The 19,487-nt window shown below is 47.2% G+C and overlaps 1 protein-coding gene across 1 annotated transcript in view; it reads right to left on the reverse strand.

The window, feature by feature from the left end:
- Window positions 1-19,487, reverse strand: part of FBXW8 (F-box and WD repeat domain containing 8) — a 136,955-nt gene that overhangs the window by 70,667 nt on the left and 46,801 nt on the right. Inside the window, exons 4-5 of the mRNA XM_006151574.3 lie at window positions 17,989-18,077; window positions 2,194-2,351 (exon numbers count right to left, since the gene is read on the reverse strand). Coding sequence (XP_006151636.1) covers window positions 2,194-2,351; window positions 17,989-18,077 — 247 coding nt within the window. The remainder of the gene's footprint in view (window positions 1-2,193; window positions 2,352-17,988; window positions 18,078-19,487) is intronic.

Below are 19,487 nucleotides of genomic sequence, written 5' to 3' on the forward strand. Positions count from 1 at the left end.
ATATACATTCTTGCTCTGTTTGAATTTTAACTATGAAAATTTCTTGTAAGTTTACATACGTATTCCATGAACAAACAAGACAAAAAGAGACCATGAGACAGAGATATAGCACCCCAATCGGGTCTTAATGCCATGATCCACCCCCACCTCTCCACTTCAGCTAGTCCAGATCACAGACACACATGTCTGATGTACTCAAGGGATTCTCCAATCCCTAACCTAGACCCTTCCCATGTAAGTCAGCTTCCACGACCACTGCATTTTACTGCTCTGCCACCATCTGGCTCCTATCTATCTATTTTATTTTATTTATTTATTTTGGTCAGAGGGGGTGTGCAGCCACCAGAGAAGGAAGGTGAAAGAGGGAGAGATAAAGTTCCCCCCCTTCTCCAGTGGAGTATGCTCAAGCTGCAACCCTTCCCCTCATTTCTCTACTCCAGTGGGACCACGTTTTTCAAGCCACCAGGGCTGGGACTTGAGTAATATTTCTGTTCAAGAGCACACATAACGGTGACAAAGACAATTCTAACCAACAACAAAAAACTAGCAGCAACCATGCACATAATTTTGAGGTGTATTTTTAAGCTCACAAGACAGTGTGCAGATAGATCTGGTGTCCATTTTTACAAAAGTCCCTGCGTTCAGTGTCACATAAACAGGGCTACTACCGCAGCATGCCCTGGGAGACAAAAATCAGAGTTGGGACTCACTAGTGGCGTCGACCTGATGCAAGTCACTTAGCTGGCTTTCATAGTCATCTGTAGAAGAATGTGTGTGCAGGGAAGGGGGAGGCTATTAGATGATTCTAAAACAAATTCTAACTAAAAAAAATACTCTGACCTTTGCATAGGCGTTTTTCAGAAAAGAATGCATAGATAATTTGTGAAATAGCAAACATGTTCAAGCTGCTCTTCTGCTATCTATCCGGGATCTCAATAAAAATATATGAAATATTAATAACAATTCTGCCACAGAAATAGCTTGGTTGAATTTCTATAGGCTGCAAAGAAAACAATCCATCAACGGCATCTACTAACATCAAACCACAAGAACAAAGTTCATGATATTCTAAGGCAATAAAAGGGTTCTCAAGATTTCAGTCCTAATTTTTATTTTTAAATGGCACGTGGATATACAACTCCCCATGAACTACTTTACTGTAGCTGTGTCCCGCAGAGCCCACTGACTACACTGTGCTGACTCTGCAGGTTTGCAGCAGGCCATGGTGCGGACACGAACGTTCTGGAACGCACTGCAGGCCGACTTGCAGGCAAGTGGAAAAACAAAGCTTTTTGCAAATTCACACTTGACAACATGACAGAGGTCAGAGGCAGGCATGCAGGGTATCATGGTCACTGACATTAATTGTCCACGATCTACAAACTGCCATGGTCTACAGACTGTTCCTTTACTTACATAACACTGATTTTAGACTACGCTTAGTGAGTTCGGCGAACCTGCAGCGGCACACACACAGAAAGATTCCTATCGGTGCCAGAGAGACACCGCGTTACCATGAAATTATCTTGTAGGATAAGCGAGCGCCAGGGAGAGGTAGGCACTGACTTTCCTTTTTCTATTTCCGTATTTGCCGATGGATTATCTATGTCTATTATCCCCCTTTTCACCACTTCCTTTGGACTGAGCAGAGGCTAATGGAAAAGTAGGCCAAGTATATTTAATATTTTACACCAAACAAGTTATTTGCTTAAGATGGCTTGGCCAGCCTCGTGTCTGGCACTCACCCCCGGCCCGACAGTTCCAGGAGGAATTAAACACCAGTTTTAATGGGCGCCGTGTTCCAACGCCCACTAATGCACTGAGGGTTACTGGCCAACTTCTTCACATAAAGGCAAGAGTGAGTGTGTGTTTGTGAAATGTGTGTGTGCCCACGTGTACGTATAGAGGGATTACGGGGGGAGCAGCCGCAGCTGCTTAATTTTTGTAAAGCTTTTTTTTTTCTTTAATAGGGAGGAGGGTTGCGGTTACTTACCATCCTCATAAGCCGCCACCGCCAGCGAGCTGTTTATCCTCACAAAGGAGACATATGGCTGCATTCCAGGCTCGTCCTCCTCATACTCGGATTCCAGGAGGGGGGCCACGTAGTCCCAGGTGCGGGGAGCAGCCGCAGCTGCTTAATTTTTGTAAAGCTTTTTTTTTTCTTTAATAGGGAGGAGGGTTGCGGTTACTTACCATCCTCATAAGCCGCCACCGCCAGCGAGCTGTTTATCCTCACAAAGGAGACATATGGCTGCATTCCAGGCTCGTCCTCCTCATACTCGGATTCCAGGAGGGGGGCCACGTAGTCCCAGGTGCGGGTGTCCCACACCCGCACGTCCCCTGATGTATATCTGGAAAAGAAGGACACACTTGGTTCCAAAAGGGGATTGAAGGGAGAACGGGGAGAGCCTCAGAACCATGGGGAGCAGGCTCCGGCTGGCGTGGAGCCCCTCCTGCGGCACTGCTGTGATGAGGAACTCTAAGAGGGGAAGTGTCAGCGCGGCGACAGAAGGCTGCGGACACGCTTCCCATGCTCGCAGCACAATGGTGACCGTTTCGAATGGAAAACACACAGTAAGAGACTGGGTACGTCTCCTTGCCTTTCCTTTCACCCTGTTATGGCCAACCTGCTACCTTGAGTTCTCCCTCTAAAGGGCTCACAGCAGAAATTGCTAAGCGCGACGGCATTTACACACACAGATGCTAGCTACAGAGACACGACGACTAATGGTCTTAGAGGCACGAGCTTTCTCATACCTCACCCGTGCATCAGATTTGACTGATTAAAGTCCCTAAAGACTAATTGATTTGCTGAAACAATTAAATCTTGCCTTTAGTAGCCAGACAATGCCAGCTTCTCGTGAAAGGCTCTTGCTGAAATGCATGACACCCCCAGCTCTGCCCACTTAGGGAACAGGCGCACTCACCCCTATTCCTCCTGCCACTCAGCAAATGATTCTCACCATGGAAGCCGAGGCAGGGCCAGCACTTGCTGAGACACAAGGCCCCCAGACAATGGAATGGCCCGATGACAAGGTGGGGTGTTGCCTGCTGCTCGGGTCTTCAAGCGAAGTTCCTTATGTCTGCTACGAGGGTTGCAGTCCACACATATAGCACTTGTATGTGAGGGATGGAAGTGCCTTCAAAGAGTCTATGATGTACACACATGTACACACATGTGTACACACACACACACAAAGAAAGGCAGATGATTTTCAGGAGGCTCTCAGTTTTCGTGGGGCCCTCACCATGGTTCCTTCAGGGTTTCTTCGCAGAGTCGAGCAAGATAACTTGTGAGCTTTATTTAATCCCTGAAATCTATGACACGATACATTTGGGAACCAGCTGAAGAAAATCATCTACAGTGGGATTTCTTAACAAAGCAACTGAGAGTGCTCTGCGCCAGGGGTGCTTCATGTACTCAGAGCTGCAGCATTTCCCCAGGTCACTAACCTACAGCAGATACACACACTGCACGATCCGCAGGTCGTCTGTCGGGCCAGCGCCCCAGGGTGGAGAATCTGGCTGTCTCCTGCAGGATGGCGTCCAGAGGGTTCACATGGCAGAAAGAGCCACGCAGGAGAGAGGAGCCTTCAAACTGGACTGGTGGCCCTCTGTCGGACCCCCGGGGCTCCAGTAAACAGAAATGCTCACGTGTCCCTAGGCTCGGAAATGTACAAGTGAAGGCCGACCTTCACATCGCCACGGCCAAAGCGGGGCTGCTGGCTCCCAGGATGCTGGAGGATCAGTTTTATTTTATTCTTAAAAATTTTGGCCAGAGGGCATGTGTGCTTGCTAGAGAGAGTACGCCAGCGTGAGCACCTCCCACAGAGAAAGGTCATGCTGAAATGTGCGACACCCCAGCTTTGCCCACTCAGGGCACTGACCCCCTATTACTCCTGTCATTCATCAAATGATGCTTCCCATCAGAGTGGAGACAATCTCTTCTCCTCTATCTCTCCCTCCTTTCATGATTTTGGGCTCACATGTACACGTACCCAGAGTGTTTTTAAATTTTATTTTATTTTTGTTTGTTTTAGGAGGTTTTGGCCTTCAGAAGCATGCACTTGCCAGGGGGCGGGCAGAGAGAAAGACGGACACAGTGAGAGGGATAGTGAAAACTCCCCCCCCCCACCCAGGGGATGGCCATGCTGCATTCCCTTCTCTTTCATTCTCCCAGGATCTTAGGCACACACGTCCACACATCTAGCATGAGTTTCAAGCCACCGGGTCCAGAACTCGAACTGTAATCAGCTACATGGGAGTCCAATGGCGTAACCTCTACGCCATCTGCTGGTTCCCCCCCGCCCCCCGCATGTTTTTCAAGCTGTCAGCCCCGAGACTCAAACGGCATGGCTGGCCACACAGGATTCAGCCACCTAAACCTACATGCCCCTAGCTGGCCTCAGGAACATCGTCTTTAATGAGTACCCTCTATCAGAATATGTAACTTGTACTCCTCTACTCCAAAACTACCAGGCTCAATGTGACACCCCAAAAACAATTCCGGCTGTTCTCCAGAGTAAGGCCACTCGGTTTGCTGGAGACTGGAGATAGCACACATGAATTTCCGGACTGTGTATGATTAAGAACCAGCCAGTTCAGAACAGAAGGATCAAAGGATGGCAATGTCCTTCAGAAACATAGAGAGGGTGAGTGAAAGGAAGAAAATGAAAGGGAACTTCGAGAGGAAGAAGCGGATGAAGCAGGAACCGTAGTTGCCGTAGTCATGCCGGTTGTCGCTAACTGTGTGACGGGCCGTGCAGTCCTCATGGCATTTCCTGTAGCACCTTCAAAGCCACAATCGGGAGAGCGGGACAGAGGGGATTTTCGGGACCTGAGCTCCAGCTCCCAACCCCACTTACACAGAGCTCTGAGGCAGAGCAAACACAGCGAAACTTGGAGGGGAGTGAACTTAGCTGAACAAAAGTGAACTGTGAAATTCAAAGTGCTTATTCAAAGTGACTCTCCTTTTCTGGAGGGAAGAGGAGAGAGTAACACTCCATCAATACCTAGAGGCTCCTGACCAGCCTTTCCTTACAGAACGGCCGCTGTCCCTCCCCCGAAACGCCATGCCTGACGTCACACGGACCCAACACTGTCCTCGCTTCAGCTCACCGCCAAGCTAGCCTGAACTCGTTTTTGTCCATGGTGTCAGCCCTCCGGTTGCTGGTATAAAAATGGAGGGGCCCCTTCTGCGCCTCCTCTGTCCACCACCCATACCACTAGGTGCCGTCAGGTTACCAAGGTCTTTCTGTTCTCCTCCTTCCCACAGATGCCACCTTGGCCTGCACCCCTCACATCCTGACCATGAGTATCCCAGCTTCCGAGCTGCCCCACCTCCAACCCTGCATGAGCCAAGCCCTTCGGGAGACCTGGCAAGGCGAGTCATCCTCCTGGAAGCACTCCCTCCGCTCACCCCCCATATCGGACCATGGTCCCCACTAGGGTCCACTGTCTTGATGGCAGCCTGGACACCTCCCGCATGGGAAGTGCAAGCCTGTGTGTGTGTGTGTGTGTGTGTGTGTGTATGTGTGTGTCACTGTCTACTGCTGGCCTCCCTAATCTGTAAGGAGAGGTCAGCACTGGGTCTCATTTGCAGCTGTGTGCCCAGTGACTACATCTGTCGGACTAGGACAGTGGTTGACACCAGGAAACCCTCTGTAGGTTATTTAAGATTTATTTCTTCCATAAGAGAGAGATGGAGAGAAAGACAGGCACCTCCAACAGGGTTTTCACGCCATGACCCAGTCCCGGTCAGCCAGGATCACAGGCACACACGTACCTGGTGTGTGCAGGGACCCTGGGAAGGGAACCCTGGACCTTCACATGGCTTTGGCACCACTGAGCTTTGTACTGTGGCTATGCTATTGTGGCAGACCAAATATTTACCTTGACACCTTACTGAAAAGAGCTTTAATCCTGGGGCCTCTTGAAAACCCTCCACAAGTGAGTTCCCACTCCCTTTCCCGGGCTCACCTTCTCCCCTGCCTTAGCATGTGCCGGCCCCCAGCCAGGCTTCCAAGTACTCCTGGCCCGAACCTCGTCCACTACTCCTTTCTGCAGCATCTTCCCTCTGCACGGCCAGCCCGGGGTGCTCACCCCCGCTGCATGTTAGCATCACCTGGAATGCTTTTATGACTCCCAGTGCCCAAGCACACCGCAGAGCAGTTAAACCTGCCTGGCAGGGGTGGAAATGGGCATCAGTGCCCGATGCCACAGTCTCCGTGCCCTCCCCTCCTGCAGGAAGACTTCTCTGACTCAACAACTACACTGTTCGTCTGAGGAAGCGACCGTTACTGCTACGTGCATGCGTTCAAATCCTGTTTCTTCACCCAACTGCGGTCCTCGAGGTGGTCCGGCCATAGCCTCCATCACAGTGCCTGACACGCAGCTAACCAGACACATGTGGACAGGGAGAGGAGGTGCCTGCCAGTGCAGCCCACCCAGCTTGAGTGGCAGCTCCATCTACCCTCGGCCACTTTCCAGGGCTGATGTGCGATTAATGAAGCACCCGAATGCTCACATGGATACACGCTAGACTTCTCCCCTTTCTCTCCAAAGTGATTAAAACACATTGCTATTAAGTGAGATAAGCTAAGTGATTTCATTAAACATAACACTTTCCACAGGTATCTATTTAAATGAACTGTTCTTCACGGCCAAAGAGCGTGATAACAGAGACATCTGGCTACGAAATGACTTGGGAGGTAAAACATAAGACCGTCTCCCGCACTGATGGGAACAGAACTAACCACTTCAGCCGTGGATGCTGTGTGATGAGTCAGCGGCGGGCGCTAACACAGAACATGCGTGAATACAACTAGGGCAAGGGGAGTCAGACGCAGCGCTAGAGAAACAGACGTTTCCGTACTAGGAACACACGGGCTGGGCAGAGGGACCAGGACCAAACCCTAAATGGGATCCCTGACATCAGCCAGGAGAACAAGAGCAGACACCAAAATGGAGGTAGGAGGAAAAGCTGATCCTCCTCCAGAGTTGCAGATGTCTTTATCGCTGCCTAATGACAATTACACAGAACCAATTAAGACGCTGCTAGGACAGTTGCATTGTCGGTAAGCCTTTGGACCCCAATGCTGATGGCTCCCTAATTGGTGTCCGTGCAGAGCACAAGGGCAGCTCACAAGCTAGCTGATGTAAGAACACTAAAGAAACACTACAGAAGAAAAGCGGCCCTTCCCAGACAAGTGAGGAAGTGCCCCGGCCCGGGCACGGGCCAGTGAAACTGTATGCTTTCCCAATCTTTTCTTCACGCTTGGCAAGGCTGAGTTTACCTCTAAATAAATAGGTCAGAGACCACAGCTGATTTTTTGTTCAAAGAATGGGAATCGAGCCTGTCTCGAGCTCGGCATGCCAGAGCGATTGCCAATTGAAAATGATTTACCAGCAAAGGGCTTTCATTAACTAGTAAGTTTCCAAAGAGCACACCACTTATGTGGACTGAGAGCAGAAGAGAAAGAACAAGGAAATGCTACGTGGCTACAAACAACTTTCAACCCAGCTTCTCGTGGAAATGCCCTGCAGAGGGTCCACTTTGCTTCCGGGTGCCAGCTCTTATTTGCTAAAAACAGATTTTTTCAAGGTTTTTCCTAACAACCTGGGGGTGGGGGTTTGATTTAGGAATGCTGAGCAGTAAGGTTAAGTGGCTTACCCAAAGTCACAAGAAACATTTCATGTTCCCAACACAGCTGGGATCACCACACCACCCAGGTTTTTCCTTGATCTGCTGCTGAGCCAACGAGTCACTCTGTCTCCTCACAGGGCAGTGTCTTTAAACAAATACTGCTTCTGAGGATCCTCTCTGTTTAGTGCAGTGTAAGGAATTTACGGTCTTCAATACTGTGACGCAGTGTTGCGGGACAGCCCTTAACCTACCCCGTTAACTCCACTGCATCTCGCCTAGACAGCAGGCCAGCAGGAAAAGCTGAGGGTGGGGGAGGCAGTGGGGCGGGGGCTTGGCAGTGTGCTCTGTGCTCCCACACCTGCTTCATGGGGTGTGGGCGGGTACCCAGCACAGCCGCTCAGACTCTACCACCCTCTTTTACAGGTGCGTACACAGCCTCCCAAACAGCCACGATCCTACATTGATACCCACAACAGCCAAGAGGAACCTTGCTAGGAGACCCCAGGCTGAGAACACCACATGGTCTCCCGTGGAGTCAGGTCCACTCATTTGGGAGTGGCTGCCTACAGCCCTGTGTTGAGAAGGATTTGGAAGCTGAACAACAAACACTGTGGTGTGTCATCAATGACCACCTCTGGTTCAGGGTGGAGAGGGACAGCATCTGCGTCCCTGAGAGAACTCCACCTGGCTACGTCCCAGTCATCCTTCCAGACTCGGCTGAAAAGTCACTTCCCAGGAGGAACCTGGACTGAGGCAGAGTCGGTACGAGGTGCTCTTCTCTTCCCCTACCCTCACACCTCCGCACTGCTCAGCAACTATATCCCTTCTTGGCCAGTGAACCCCCCGTAAGCAAGATCCATGTGTGGTACTCGTTCCCGCTTAGTGGATACCGGCGAACTGAGTGAATCCATGACTTACACCTTGAAGATGGAAGTGGCTGAAAGCCTACTGAGCAATGAGGCGGAGGCCCTCGACGTGCAGTGCTCACATTTCAAGAAACATTTATGCCCTTAACATGTAGAGGTCTTAAGAATTATTCACATGCTCCATACCGTCTTCAGTAATACCAGAGATTACCAATCAATAAAACCAAGAGTATTTACTATTTTCTATGAAGCATGACTGTGTTATATCATGCAATTAACAAAATGAACTCAATCCACAGTGCAGAGTCCTCCTGTGGAAATGCACTACTGCAAACATCTAGTGGGGCATAAGACGCATCAATTGAAAAATAATGAACATCTTAATGGACCTTACGAGGCACATGCACTGCACACTTAAAACTGTTTTCCATACATCTTGGTTAATCACAATCAATAGAGTCAGAGTCAATGATGATTATGCAGAGTTATGGTAGCTGGGGCCCTTCCCATTATTCCTCGGAGAACCAGAGATGGATAAATGCAGTCATGAGTTCACCAGTATTTATTAAGGGTATTCTGGAGCTCCTTCATTAAAGAGATAATAAATGTAATGCTCTCCTCTGGTCACTTATCAATATCTTACCTCAGACTTAGTTACCAGAAGAGCATGTATACCTCACGGTGGAAAATAAATAAATAAATTGCAAAGCATTTGTAAAGAGAGGTCCCTAACGGGTAACGATCAGATTCCTTATGGGAAACAGTCCAATGTCATACTAAGCAGGAGCACAAAATCCATACAAAACAAGGTCAAAAGGAAAACTGCCAGGATAAGAAGTCTTCTAAAGAGGAGAAAGACAGAAAGCATGTCCTAAGCATAAATACAGGTGACAGTTAACTGACACCATGGTATTGCCAACTGTATTTGCAAAGCATCTGCTTTCTCAAGAGCCTCAAAGCAAACCATAGGTATCCCTACTTTTTATACACGCATCTGAAACTAGAATATTAGAAACACCACCGTTGAGGACTAATTCTTAAATAGACAATATTTTTAAATTGAGGGCAAATATATACCAGGTCAGATCAAAACCACTATTAATAGTTTGGCATGGTACGTGATTAATATGAAGGTACACTTTTTTAAAAAAATTATTTATTTATTTTAATTTGACCAGAGAAGGACAAGGGGTGGAGAGGGAAAGTGAGAAAGCAAGTTGCCAGATCCAGGACTCCAGCTGCGGTCAGCCATGTGGGAGTCCGGCACCCTTAACCACCACGCCACCTGCCGGCCCCCGAAGTTACATTTTTAATTGCTTGGGAAAGTGCAGAAAAATGGCTAAAAGCAAGTAAGGTATGTCAGGTTACCTTAGACGGCTACATTAGAGCTGATGTATTCCAACAGTTCTTAATTAGAAAACAATGGCAAAATTCCACGAAGAGCCCATCAGCAATATGTACCAACTGGAAAGTCAGACGCCAAACTTTACATACAGAAACAAGCAGCTCCAAACTCTGCTTCACATCTACAGAAGGCTAGAAAGTCCCTCAACCATGATTTCCAAGCTGTGTGCAGACAGAAGTAAAAACAAATTGAAATCAGGTTGCATCGGCAACTGAAATAATGTCCAGAGTCCACCGGGGTGCTTGGGAGCCACCAGCAGGTGGGCACACCTTCCTCCCACAGAATGGGACACAAGATGACTGACTGTTTTTCGGGAGAGGGCAAAGCTACCATTTTGCAACGTTATGTGTTCTGCGCATTTGGCAGAGGAGAAGCATGGATACAAAGCCACTGTTCCTCTTAGTAAAAGCAGGAACCCTATGCTAAAAGGCGGATCATTGGGGAAAACAAGGGAGACAAACACTTAGGAGTAATGAAAAAGGCCTCCACACGGAGAGCACCTAGTATTTTTCTAAGCCAAAAGAGGGATGGACTTCTAATGTGAATAGAAAAGTATGCTTTCTTATGCAAACTGAGAAGCTGGACTTACAAGTAAGGGCGGGTGAAGAGGGAGTTCGGTGCACAGCCCACACTCCCAGGCATCTGATAAAAGCTTCGGGTGAGCTAATAGCTTCATGGTTAGCAGAGCTGGCACAGGGGCCTCCCAGGAGCCCCCGCTAGACTTCGTGCTGCGGGCTCACCTGAGATCGCTCCTTCACTAGGTGGCTCTCCTCTACTACTTATGGCAAACTGCAGCCAGCCCTGCTGCCCCTCAGGTGTGCTCTGCAACCTTCCTGAACTCGCGACGTCATCTGTTTGCACTAAGCTCAACTTCCAGAAGGCAAACGAGGAGAGGGGAAGCAGGCCATGCCTCAGAGAACAGAACAGGAACGTTTTCATAACCCCTCTTCTTTTCTTTTTCCTCAACGGTTACATCAAACTTTTCAAAACATTCTGAAATTCTAAGAACCATCATCAACAACGATGCCAAAAAACAGTAATGAAGAAACAACATGTTTATGGATCTTACTATCAGAAAACGTTCAAGGTAACCTCTCCCCTAAAATAGAAGGAAAACAAGCTAAGCCTCACGAGTACTTCAGGAGTGCCATGGGATCACAGAGAAAATGGAGTCAGGCAGTGAATTTTGAAATAAAGACTGGTGCTTATTATTCTGTACGGTGACTTCTGAACAAAACTTGTTCTCAAGTTAAAGAAATAAGACAATCAAAGTGAATGTTGTGTCTGAGTTGCTTATGACAATGAGGCAACGTCCACATACTTAACCAGCAGAGAAAACAACTGCCTCAGGTACTTCCGAGATGCCGAGTACCTGCTAAGCAGCCACGTGGGACTACACAGAGGCCAGAGGAGAAGGAGCGTGGGCAGCGAGAAGAGGCTCAGGATCTGGGGTCACAGAAGCATGAGCAATTTTCATCCCATACCCACTCTCCTCAAGTTTCCTGGCCACTAGGCCAGGGTTGGGATCTGAGAGGACAGAGATGCTGAATACACAGTCCCTAGAATTTCAACAGGACCAAGCACTGCAGAGAGGCTAAAGAAGTGAAGAAAAGATCACTGATTTGTTTATTGCAAGGTCACTGGTGGGGCCAGGCGAAGGCACAATGGTAACAGCTGGACCCATGTGGGAAGGCCCAGGGTTCACATCCTGGGACCTCCTCATATACATCAAAAAGGACGTGCCCATGATCCAGTGTGATAGACTGGAGGCAGATCTGGAATGAAGACTGTTGGTTCATGTCTCTCTTTTCCTCTGATGGAAAAAATAAACTAAAAAAAATAAAAAGGTGACCTCGGAGTGAAGTGCAGCAGAGGGCTGGGACAGAAGCCACCTCAGAGGAAGTCAGACAGGGAGAGAAAAGAAGGGAGATACACTCTCATTTATGGCACTGGCATGTTCAGGAGTAGCTTGAGAGGGAGTTTGGAGACTGCGAATCAAAAAACTAAAATGCAAAGAAATTGATGGTTAAGGGTAAAAATCTCATCAGTTTAGTGAAGAGAAAAAAAGTCAAAAATATAATGCAGGGTATAATTATCTTCATCCACATATGCATAGAATAATGGATTGGAAACCAAACCATAGTCACTAAAAAACTAACAAGAATTGTTTTAGAATTCAGGCAGCTTTGTGACCAGCAGTTAACGTAATGGCTATGTTGCTGGACTCCCATATAGTCGACCGCAGTTCGAGTCCTGGACCCGGTGGCTTAAACTCATGCCAGGCACGTGTGTGTGCGTGCCCAAGATCCCGAGAGGAGAATGGAGGAGAAGGGATTGCGGTGTGGCCATCCTCCCTGGGGATTTCTCGCTTTCTGTCTCTGTCTCTCTCTTTCCGGCTAGCGCATGTGCCCTATAGCATAAACTTCTCAAAAAAAAAAAAAAGAAAAGAAAAGAAAATTGTCAGGGGGTGCATGTACTCACCTGAGACAGACAGAAGAGAAGGAAGCAAGCTCTCCTCAATAAGGCATGGTCACACCATAATCCCTTCTCCTATAGTTCTCCATCCTGCCAGGATTTGGTGCACCCATGCACACAAACCTAACGTGTTTTTCAAGCTTCTGGAGCTGGGATTCAAACTGAAGTCTGCCATGTGGTATCTGGCTCTCTTAATCACCAGACTACCTAGCTAGTCCTCTCTTCTCCACCTTCTAATGTTTTGCAAAAATAACATGGTTTTATTACCGCTTTTGTTAAAAAAATAAATAAATAAATAAATAAATAATAAAGATGCATGCCAGAAAAGATAAACCAAAATGACACAACACAGACAAGACTTCAGAATAGCAAATAAGTGTTCTCAAAGTCAACCTTGATGCCCAGCTCTGTGCCCGGATGTTACAGAATTATGAGAAGAATTCAAAGAGTTGTTAAAAATGACGTAATGGCTATGTCGCTGGACTCCCACGTAGTCGACCGCGGTTCATGTCCTGGACCCGGTGGCTTAAAACTCACGCTGGGCGCGTGTGCATGCGTGCCCAAGATCCCGAGAGGAGAATGGAGGAGAAGGGATTGCGGCGTGACCATCCCCCCTGGGGGGGTGATTTCTCGCTTTCTGTCTCTATGTCTCTCTCTGTCTGTCTGGCGAGCGCACGCGCCCTACAGTGAAAATCTCTCAAAAAAAAAATGGTATTAAAGTATAAGTTAAGGCACTGGACTCTCACATGAACGACCATGGTTTAAGTCCTGGACCTGACAACTTGAAGATCACACCAGGCGTGTGTGGCTACATGCCCAAAATCCCAGGAGGAGAACAGAGGAAAAGGGACTGCAGTGCAGTCATCCTCTCTGGGGGGTGACTTCTCACCTTCCCCATCTGTCTCTCAGCAAGTACACATGTCCTATGGCAAAAAAAGAAAAGAAAAGAGGGACCAGCAGATGGTATAATGGCTATGTCGCTGGACTCCCATGTAGTCGACTGCAGTTTAAGTCCCGGCCCAGTGGCTTAAACTCACACCGTGAGTGCATGTTCGTGTGTGCCCAAGATCCCAGGAGGAGAATGGAGGACAAGGGATTGTGGCGTGGCCATCCTCCCTGGGGGTGATTTCTGTCTTTCTGTCTCTCTGGCATGCACCCTACAGAAAAAAAAAAAAAAAAAAAAAAGAGGAAAGAAAAAAAGAACATGGGTTTATTTTGGTGTAAAATTGTTTTTTAGATCTATGTATAGTTCTTTCATAATACGCATTTTCTGTAATCTTTTTTCTTTTAATGACAGCACATGACCATGCATATGAGAAAAAGAAACATGTGCACAGCACTCTCGATGGGTCTCATCACACGATGGCCCCTTTCCCCAGCCCCCCATCTCCTTAGGGTGCTGGGTGCCTGCCCACATGCACAGTGTGCTTCCAGGCCAACCTGGGATCTGAACCTGCAGTCAACCATGTCGCTTCCAGCTTTGCAGGGCTCTGGTGTTACCACTGCACTACAGTGGCTGAACTTTCCAAAGATCTCGCGTGCGGCAGAGGAGGGCAGTGTGTGAGAGCCTGTCCTGGCTCTGAGCCTCTGCTACTTGCACAAAAAGAGTGTTGTGGAATAGCTTATCTCTAAAGTTCCTTCCAGGTTTAAAGTTATGTGATTCTAGATTGAAAAAACTAAGAAAGCAGAGAAGAGACAAGAGAAAGCAGGCATGTTTCCAGTTTCCCACATAACATGCAGCTTACAGGTGGCCAGAGGGGGAGTCTGTATTAAATTTTAATGCTTATTCCACACAAAACAATATACAAGCACTATACCACATTTAACAAAGTATTACTTACCATCCCTGTTTTTAAAAGATGTTTATAAATTACTGGAAAGAAAATATGTGGCTGTAAAGTTAAAAACTATCCCTAAGTAAAAGAACAATATAAAACAAAAACGTTTAAGTGAATGACCAGTCCCATAGCGCAGTGGAAGTGGACTCCACAGGGTTCCTATCCCAGCCTCTGCAGCTTGAAAAAGAAACCAGGTGCATAGCCAGGATCCTGACAGGGTAGGTAGTTGGAGGAAAATGGATTGCAGCGGGACCAGGCCCCACTGGAGGCGCTCGCTCTCTCCCTCACGCATGCGTGCATGAATACATAGGCACTGCCTGGAATAAGCGAACAAATGCATGATAAAGCCAGGAGGCCACATGATTAGCAGCCCCGTACGCTGCAGATACTCACGTCTCCAGAAGTTATGAACAGAGTAAACACTGGAGTGAGGGGGAGTTACTTGGCCACAGAAAACTCTGGGAGGAGTCAGGACTAGGCTTCTTTTGGACATGAGGAAAATGTTCTGGAATTAGTGCTGTCAACTGTACACCTTTATGAATTTGCTTTAAAAAAAAATCACTCACTGACTGTACAGGGTGTTGCTATGGTTTGGAAATGGTCCCTCCCCAGAGGTTCATCCTTTGGAATGGATTAGCACTGTGTCCCCTGAGATGCGAGCTCTCACTCTGCTGAGCAGAGGCCAGTTCCTGCAGGCTTGTACAGAAGACGGCTGTGGCGGCCCGCAGGCTTTTTCTGCGCACCTCTGCTAACCTTCCTGCCTTTCTCTGCCACGTTGGGGCACACCAGACTGGCCAGATGCCAGCCCTAAGCCCTCAACAAACCAGCCACCAGGACTGTCAGTCGAATAAACCTCTGTTCTTTGTAAATCACTCAGACTTAGGTATTTCTGTTTAGTGACATAACAACAAACTAAGGTGCATTTTATGGGATATGAATTAAGTCTTTTTTCAAAGAGAGATTTTTGCTATAGGGCGCACGCGCTTGCCAGAGAGACAGAAAGTAAGAAATTACCCCCCGGGGGAATGACCATGCTGCAATCCCTTCTCCTCCATTCTCTTCCTGGGATTTGGAGCATGCACGCAAACGCAACTGGCGTATGTTTTAAGCCACCACGTCTGGGACTTGAACTAGTAAACTATGTGGAAGGTCTAATAACATAACCATTACGCCATATGCTGATCCCATGCCTTGGTTTTTTAAAATAGATGTGGTCAGAGGTGACTAAATAAAGAAAATAATGTGGATAAGAGAGAAGTTAGACTTCAGAGGAGGAAGGAGGAAGAAGGTAGGTTGGAAACAAATTAGGAAGAACTCTGAATGTCAGGAAAAGGTATTGGAAATTATTCTTAAGATGATAGAAAACCAAAGACTCACAGACATAAGAGTGGAAGATTCAAAATGTCGAGAATAATGTCTGTTTCCCTGTGGGAAAGACAAGCCTCAGGTAACCAGGGACTGGGTCCCGCTCATAGGAGGGGTATCTGAGTGTCTGCCATGTGAGTTTGTGAATGCATTTCTATTTCAAGTTACTCTGGTTTTGCGTGAGAAGAGGGGTAAGGAAGAACCCAGACTGAGCCAACTGTGAAGCTAGTTGCAGTAAACATGAGGCCCAGACATGTCCCCAAACCAAGAACATTTACAGAAAGTTGAAAGGTGGGAGAAAGCAAAGGGTTTTGTTCTCCACTGACGATAGGAAATATATTTCACAGGTTTAAATGCAAACATGTTTTATGGTTTCGCTATAGATACACAAAGCTATTACATCTCTGAACAGATTCCATTTGTGTAAAAGAAAGACAAGGAGGAAGGAAAATACGAGAAGTGCAAGGTAAGTAGGAGAGAAAGAGACGATGAGGTGGCTCCTGTCTCTTTAAGTAGCTCCTTGGAGATACATAACTGTAGAAAGCCTGGCAAATACAACATTGATTGGAATGAGGTAACCACAAACACCGCTGTCTCAAATGAAAAGGGATTCAAGATCTGACCCAGAAAACAAGCATCGTAACCACCAGATAAAATTTTAATGATAAACACAAGATGCTCTACATACAAGCAAGATGGAAGCAGCTCCTGCTGAGCCATAACCCTAAGGTTCTCTTGGAAAGAGGAGCCTCTCTGACCCGCAGATCGAGTTTCAGCTTATCGATCAATAAGACTCTGCCGGGGCTCTGCTCTGTGCTGGCATCATCTGTAATGCCGAACAGACCTCCAGGGAGCAGAGGCAGGGGAAGGAGGTGGCATCTGGACTCGCAGTTCGCCTGCCTTTCAGGAGCTCCATGTCCAGATAAGAAATCCGAATTGGCTTTAGAGAGTCAAGTCTCTCCTTTGTTTCTCAGTTCGCTGACAACTCTTTCAGCTCAATCTCATTGGTCTGCCCTTGAGTGTCTTCTGACATCTGAAGCTGAACTGACAGGGTGACCTTTTGGTAGTACCACTAGTGCTCCACATGAATGGGCACAAAGGAGGCTGCATACCACGAGCTGGTAGGCCCTCACTTCCGCAATGAAGCCCAATGCCATACTGCTAACTGGATGGACAGGACTCTGGACTGCGGGCCGTTGATCTTCCTAAAAATAACAGTTCTACAGCACTCCTGAGCAAAGCATTAACCCCTCAATGGGAGTCAGTAAAATAAAAGCTAAGGGAAAGGTCCCTCTTGGGTATATTTTGTTTACAGTAAAAATTCCTTATTCATAGGTGCTGCACACCCACAACATATTACCATACAATAATCCGATTGTTTCACATTTCAATTCAAACGGTGCTCTTCAACGAACGCTACTTAAGGGAAGATTTTTCTTTCAAGGAAAAGGCTCACTCACAACTAGCCGCAGCAGCACCCACTGCAGAGATGCTGTGGTCTGCAGGCTGGGACCATGTGAGAGGCCTTCTGGTCCAACCGAAGGCTGGGCACAGTGGTAGAAGGATAGCAGAGTGACTCTGTCTTTGTTATTTTTATTTTTTTAAGTTACTACTAAGTTAACTCTAAGGTTTATTCCCTCCCTACAGGAGGGAACCTCCCTGAGACGACGCACACCAAAGCCAATGCAAAGTCAGTTTATAAGTTCTGGTCTCTACGCCACTAAGTTTGAGACCACAGTTTGAGACCACAGTTCAAATCTAAAAACAAAACTGAGCTTATTGTGCATTAAAGAACGACATCAGTGTACCTTTTAGCAAAATAGGAAGAATTTATGAAAGTGGTTTTTTGAACAGAAGCTGAAGGAATTTACAGAAGCTAAAATTAAATTTCTTGGCCATGGAGACTAATAAAAGCTTAACAGGACAACTCAAAGAGCAAATACATACTATGCGGTGGGGAAGGAAGATGACGTGTGGCCACAGCCCGTCCTCATCATAAAGGCTTCGGAACAAGAGAAAGAGAGTAAGAACGGGACCCACTGATGCCAACACAGATTATTCTTGCTTGACTTTTTTATGTTTTCATAAAATACAAACTGTCTGTCTTAATGAAAATCCAACACAGCATGCCACAAGAGTGATTTAAAAGCTAAGGAAGACACATTGAGACAAATGGCTTACAGACCCTCCACACCGTTTGCTTCTCACCACCCACTCCGGAGCTCTAGAATCCTAGAGAGCACAATCAGGGAGCTCCTCCCCGTACAACGCGGGCTGTAACTGAAGAAGGTAGGCGCTCTCAAGGGAAGACAGGGCCGCTGCTGCTCAGAGGTGGTACACGAACAATGCGAGACCTTCGGATGGAGAGGAGTAGTGGAAAACGGTTTGGCTTACCCGGCAATGACCACGCCGTCGTGAGAGTGCACATCACACAAAACCGCGTCAGGGATGTGTTCCAGCTCACTCACGGCACCCTTGCGATTCTGCGTAAGGAAAAGGGGGATGCGGTTTATACTGTTCTTGGGATAGCCGGAAGACAAGGCACTTTGCGCTCACCTACAGTCTGTAGAGATTTTCCTATGGCAAGTATTCTGGGCATCTGAAAAGACAAAGATTGGGCCAGGTGGTGGGCTAGCATCATAGAAGGCTCTTGTCTTAATGAAAAGACAAGATGATGCTGTACCCACCTGGGAGTCCCAGGTTCGTGTCCTGAGGCCCCTGTATACACCAGGGGCGCATGCCCATGATCTGGGATGGCTGAGGCTGTGGGTGGATGGCAGAACGAAGACCCTGCTATGGGTGCCTGTCTAACTCATGCCTCCCTCTACCTCTGATGGAAAAAAGGAATTTTTAAAAAGGAGGACAAAGATGACAACTCACATGCTGCGTTGTAAATATGTCTAAGAAGTATATACAAGCTATTACCGTGTATGTGAAAGGCACTGAGCCAGAGGGCAAGGGGTATGAGATGCTGCCCCATCCTCCAGTTGTTGGAATACAGAGGAAATACGTGCACACAGATCATTACGATGCTCATGAGGCTGGTAAATACCTGCGGGAGGTGGCCAGTGTCAAGTTTATAAAGTAGGGCCAGCCCTATAGCACAGTGGTTAAGTTTTATGCATGTATAGCTGGATCCCATATGATCAAAAGCAGTTCAAATCCCAGCTCTGGTGGCCTGAAAAACAAATCCTAGTGGTGTGGACAAATAAAGAAAAAAAGGATTGTGGCACGACCGAGTCTCACTGGGGTATGTTTTCCTTCTCTCCCTCCCCCCGACCCCTCTCTCTGGTGAGCACACACAGCTCCTCAAATTAAAGTGAAAATAAAGTGTATTAAGTAGTTCAGTCAGCAGAGAAAACATTTAATGACCTGTAAACAACTCCTACCAGAATTCTTAGCACAAATGCAAAATCACATGCAAAGGATAAAGATGAGGAAGGGGAGAAGAGATGCTATTGTTCTGATGGGGCAGTTGGAGGTTTCATGGTAACAGTATTTACAGTATTCTAGGACTTCCTGTAAATAATCCTAAAACCTAAACACAGTCTATTCCTGAGGAAATGTACTAGGTAGTAGGTGAAAAGAGGGGAGCTAAAGACGTATTCTCCACCATACGTGCATTCGCTGCTTTTGAATTATTTTACTGTGGTGGTGTTGTTTAATGCTAGAGAGACAGACAGAAAGCCCCCTCAACAGGCATGTTTTTGAACCTACCCGGGGATCCAAACCTGTGATGGTCACGTGGCTTCCAGCCTAGTAGGGCATCTGCATTACCACTGTGCCACTGAAGCTGGACCAGATTATTGATTCAGAAAATAGGTATACAATTTTAAAATAAAAACAGAGGACATGTGAAGGGTATAAAGTTTACATGTGGGAGGATGGAAAGA

The sequence above is a fragment of the Tupaia chinensis genome, unplaced genomic scaffold (assembly GCF_000334495.1).
Source record: "Tupaia chinensis unplaced genomic scaffold, TupChi_1.0 Scaffold000320_1, whole genome shotgun sequence".
NCBI lineage: Eukaryota > Metazoa > Chordata > Mammalia > Scandentia > Tupaiidae > Tupaia > Tupaia belangeri.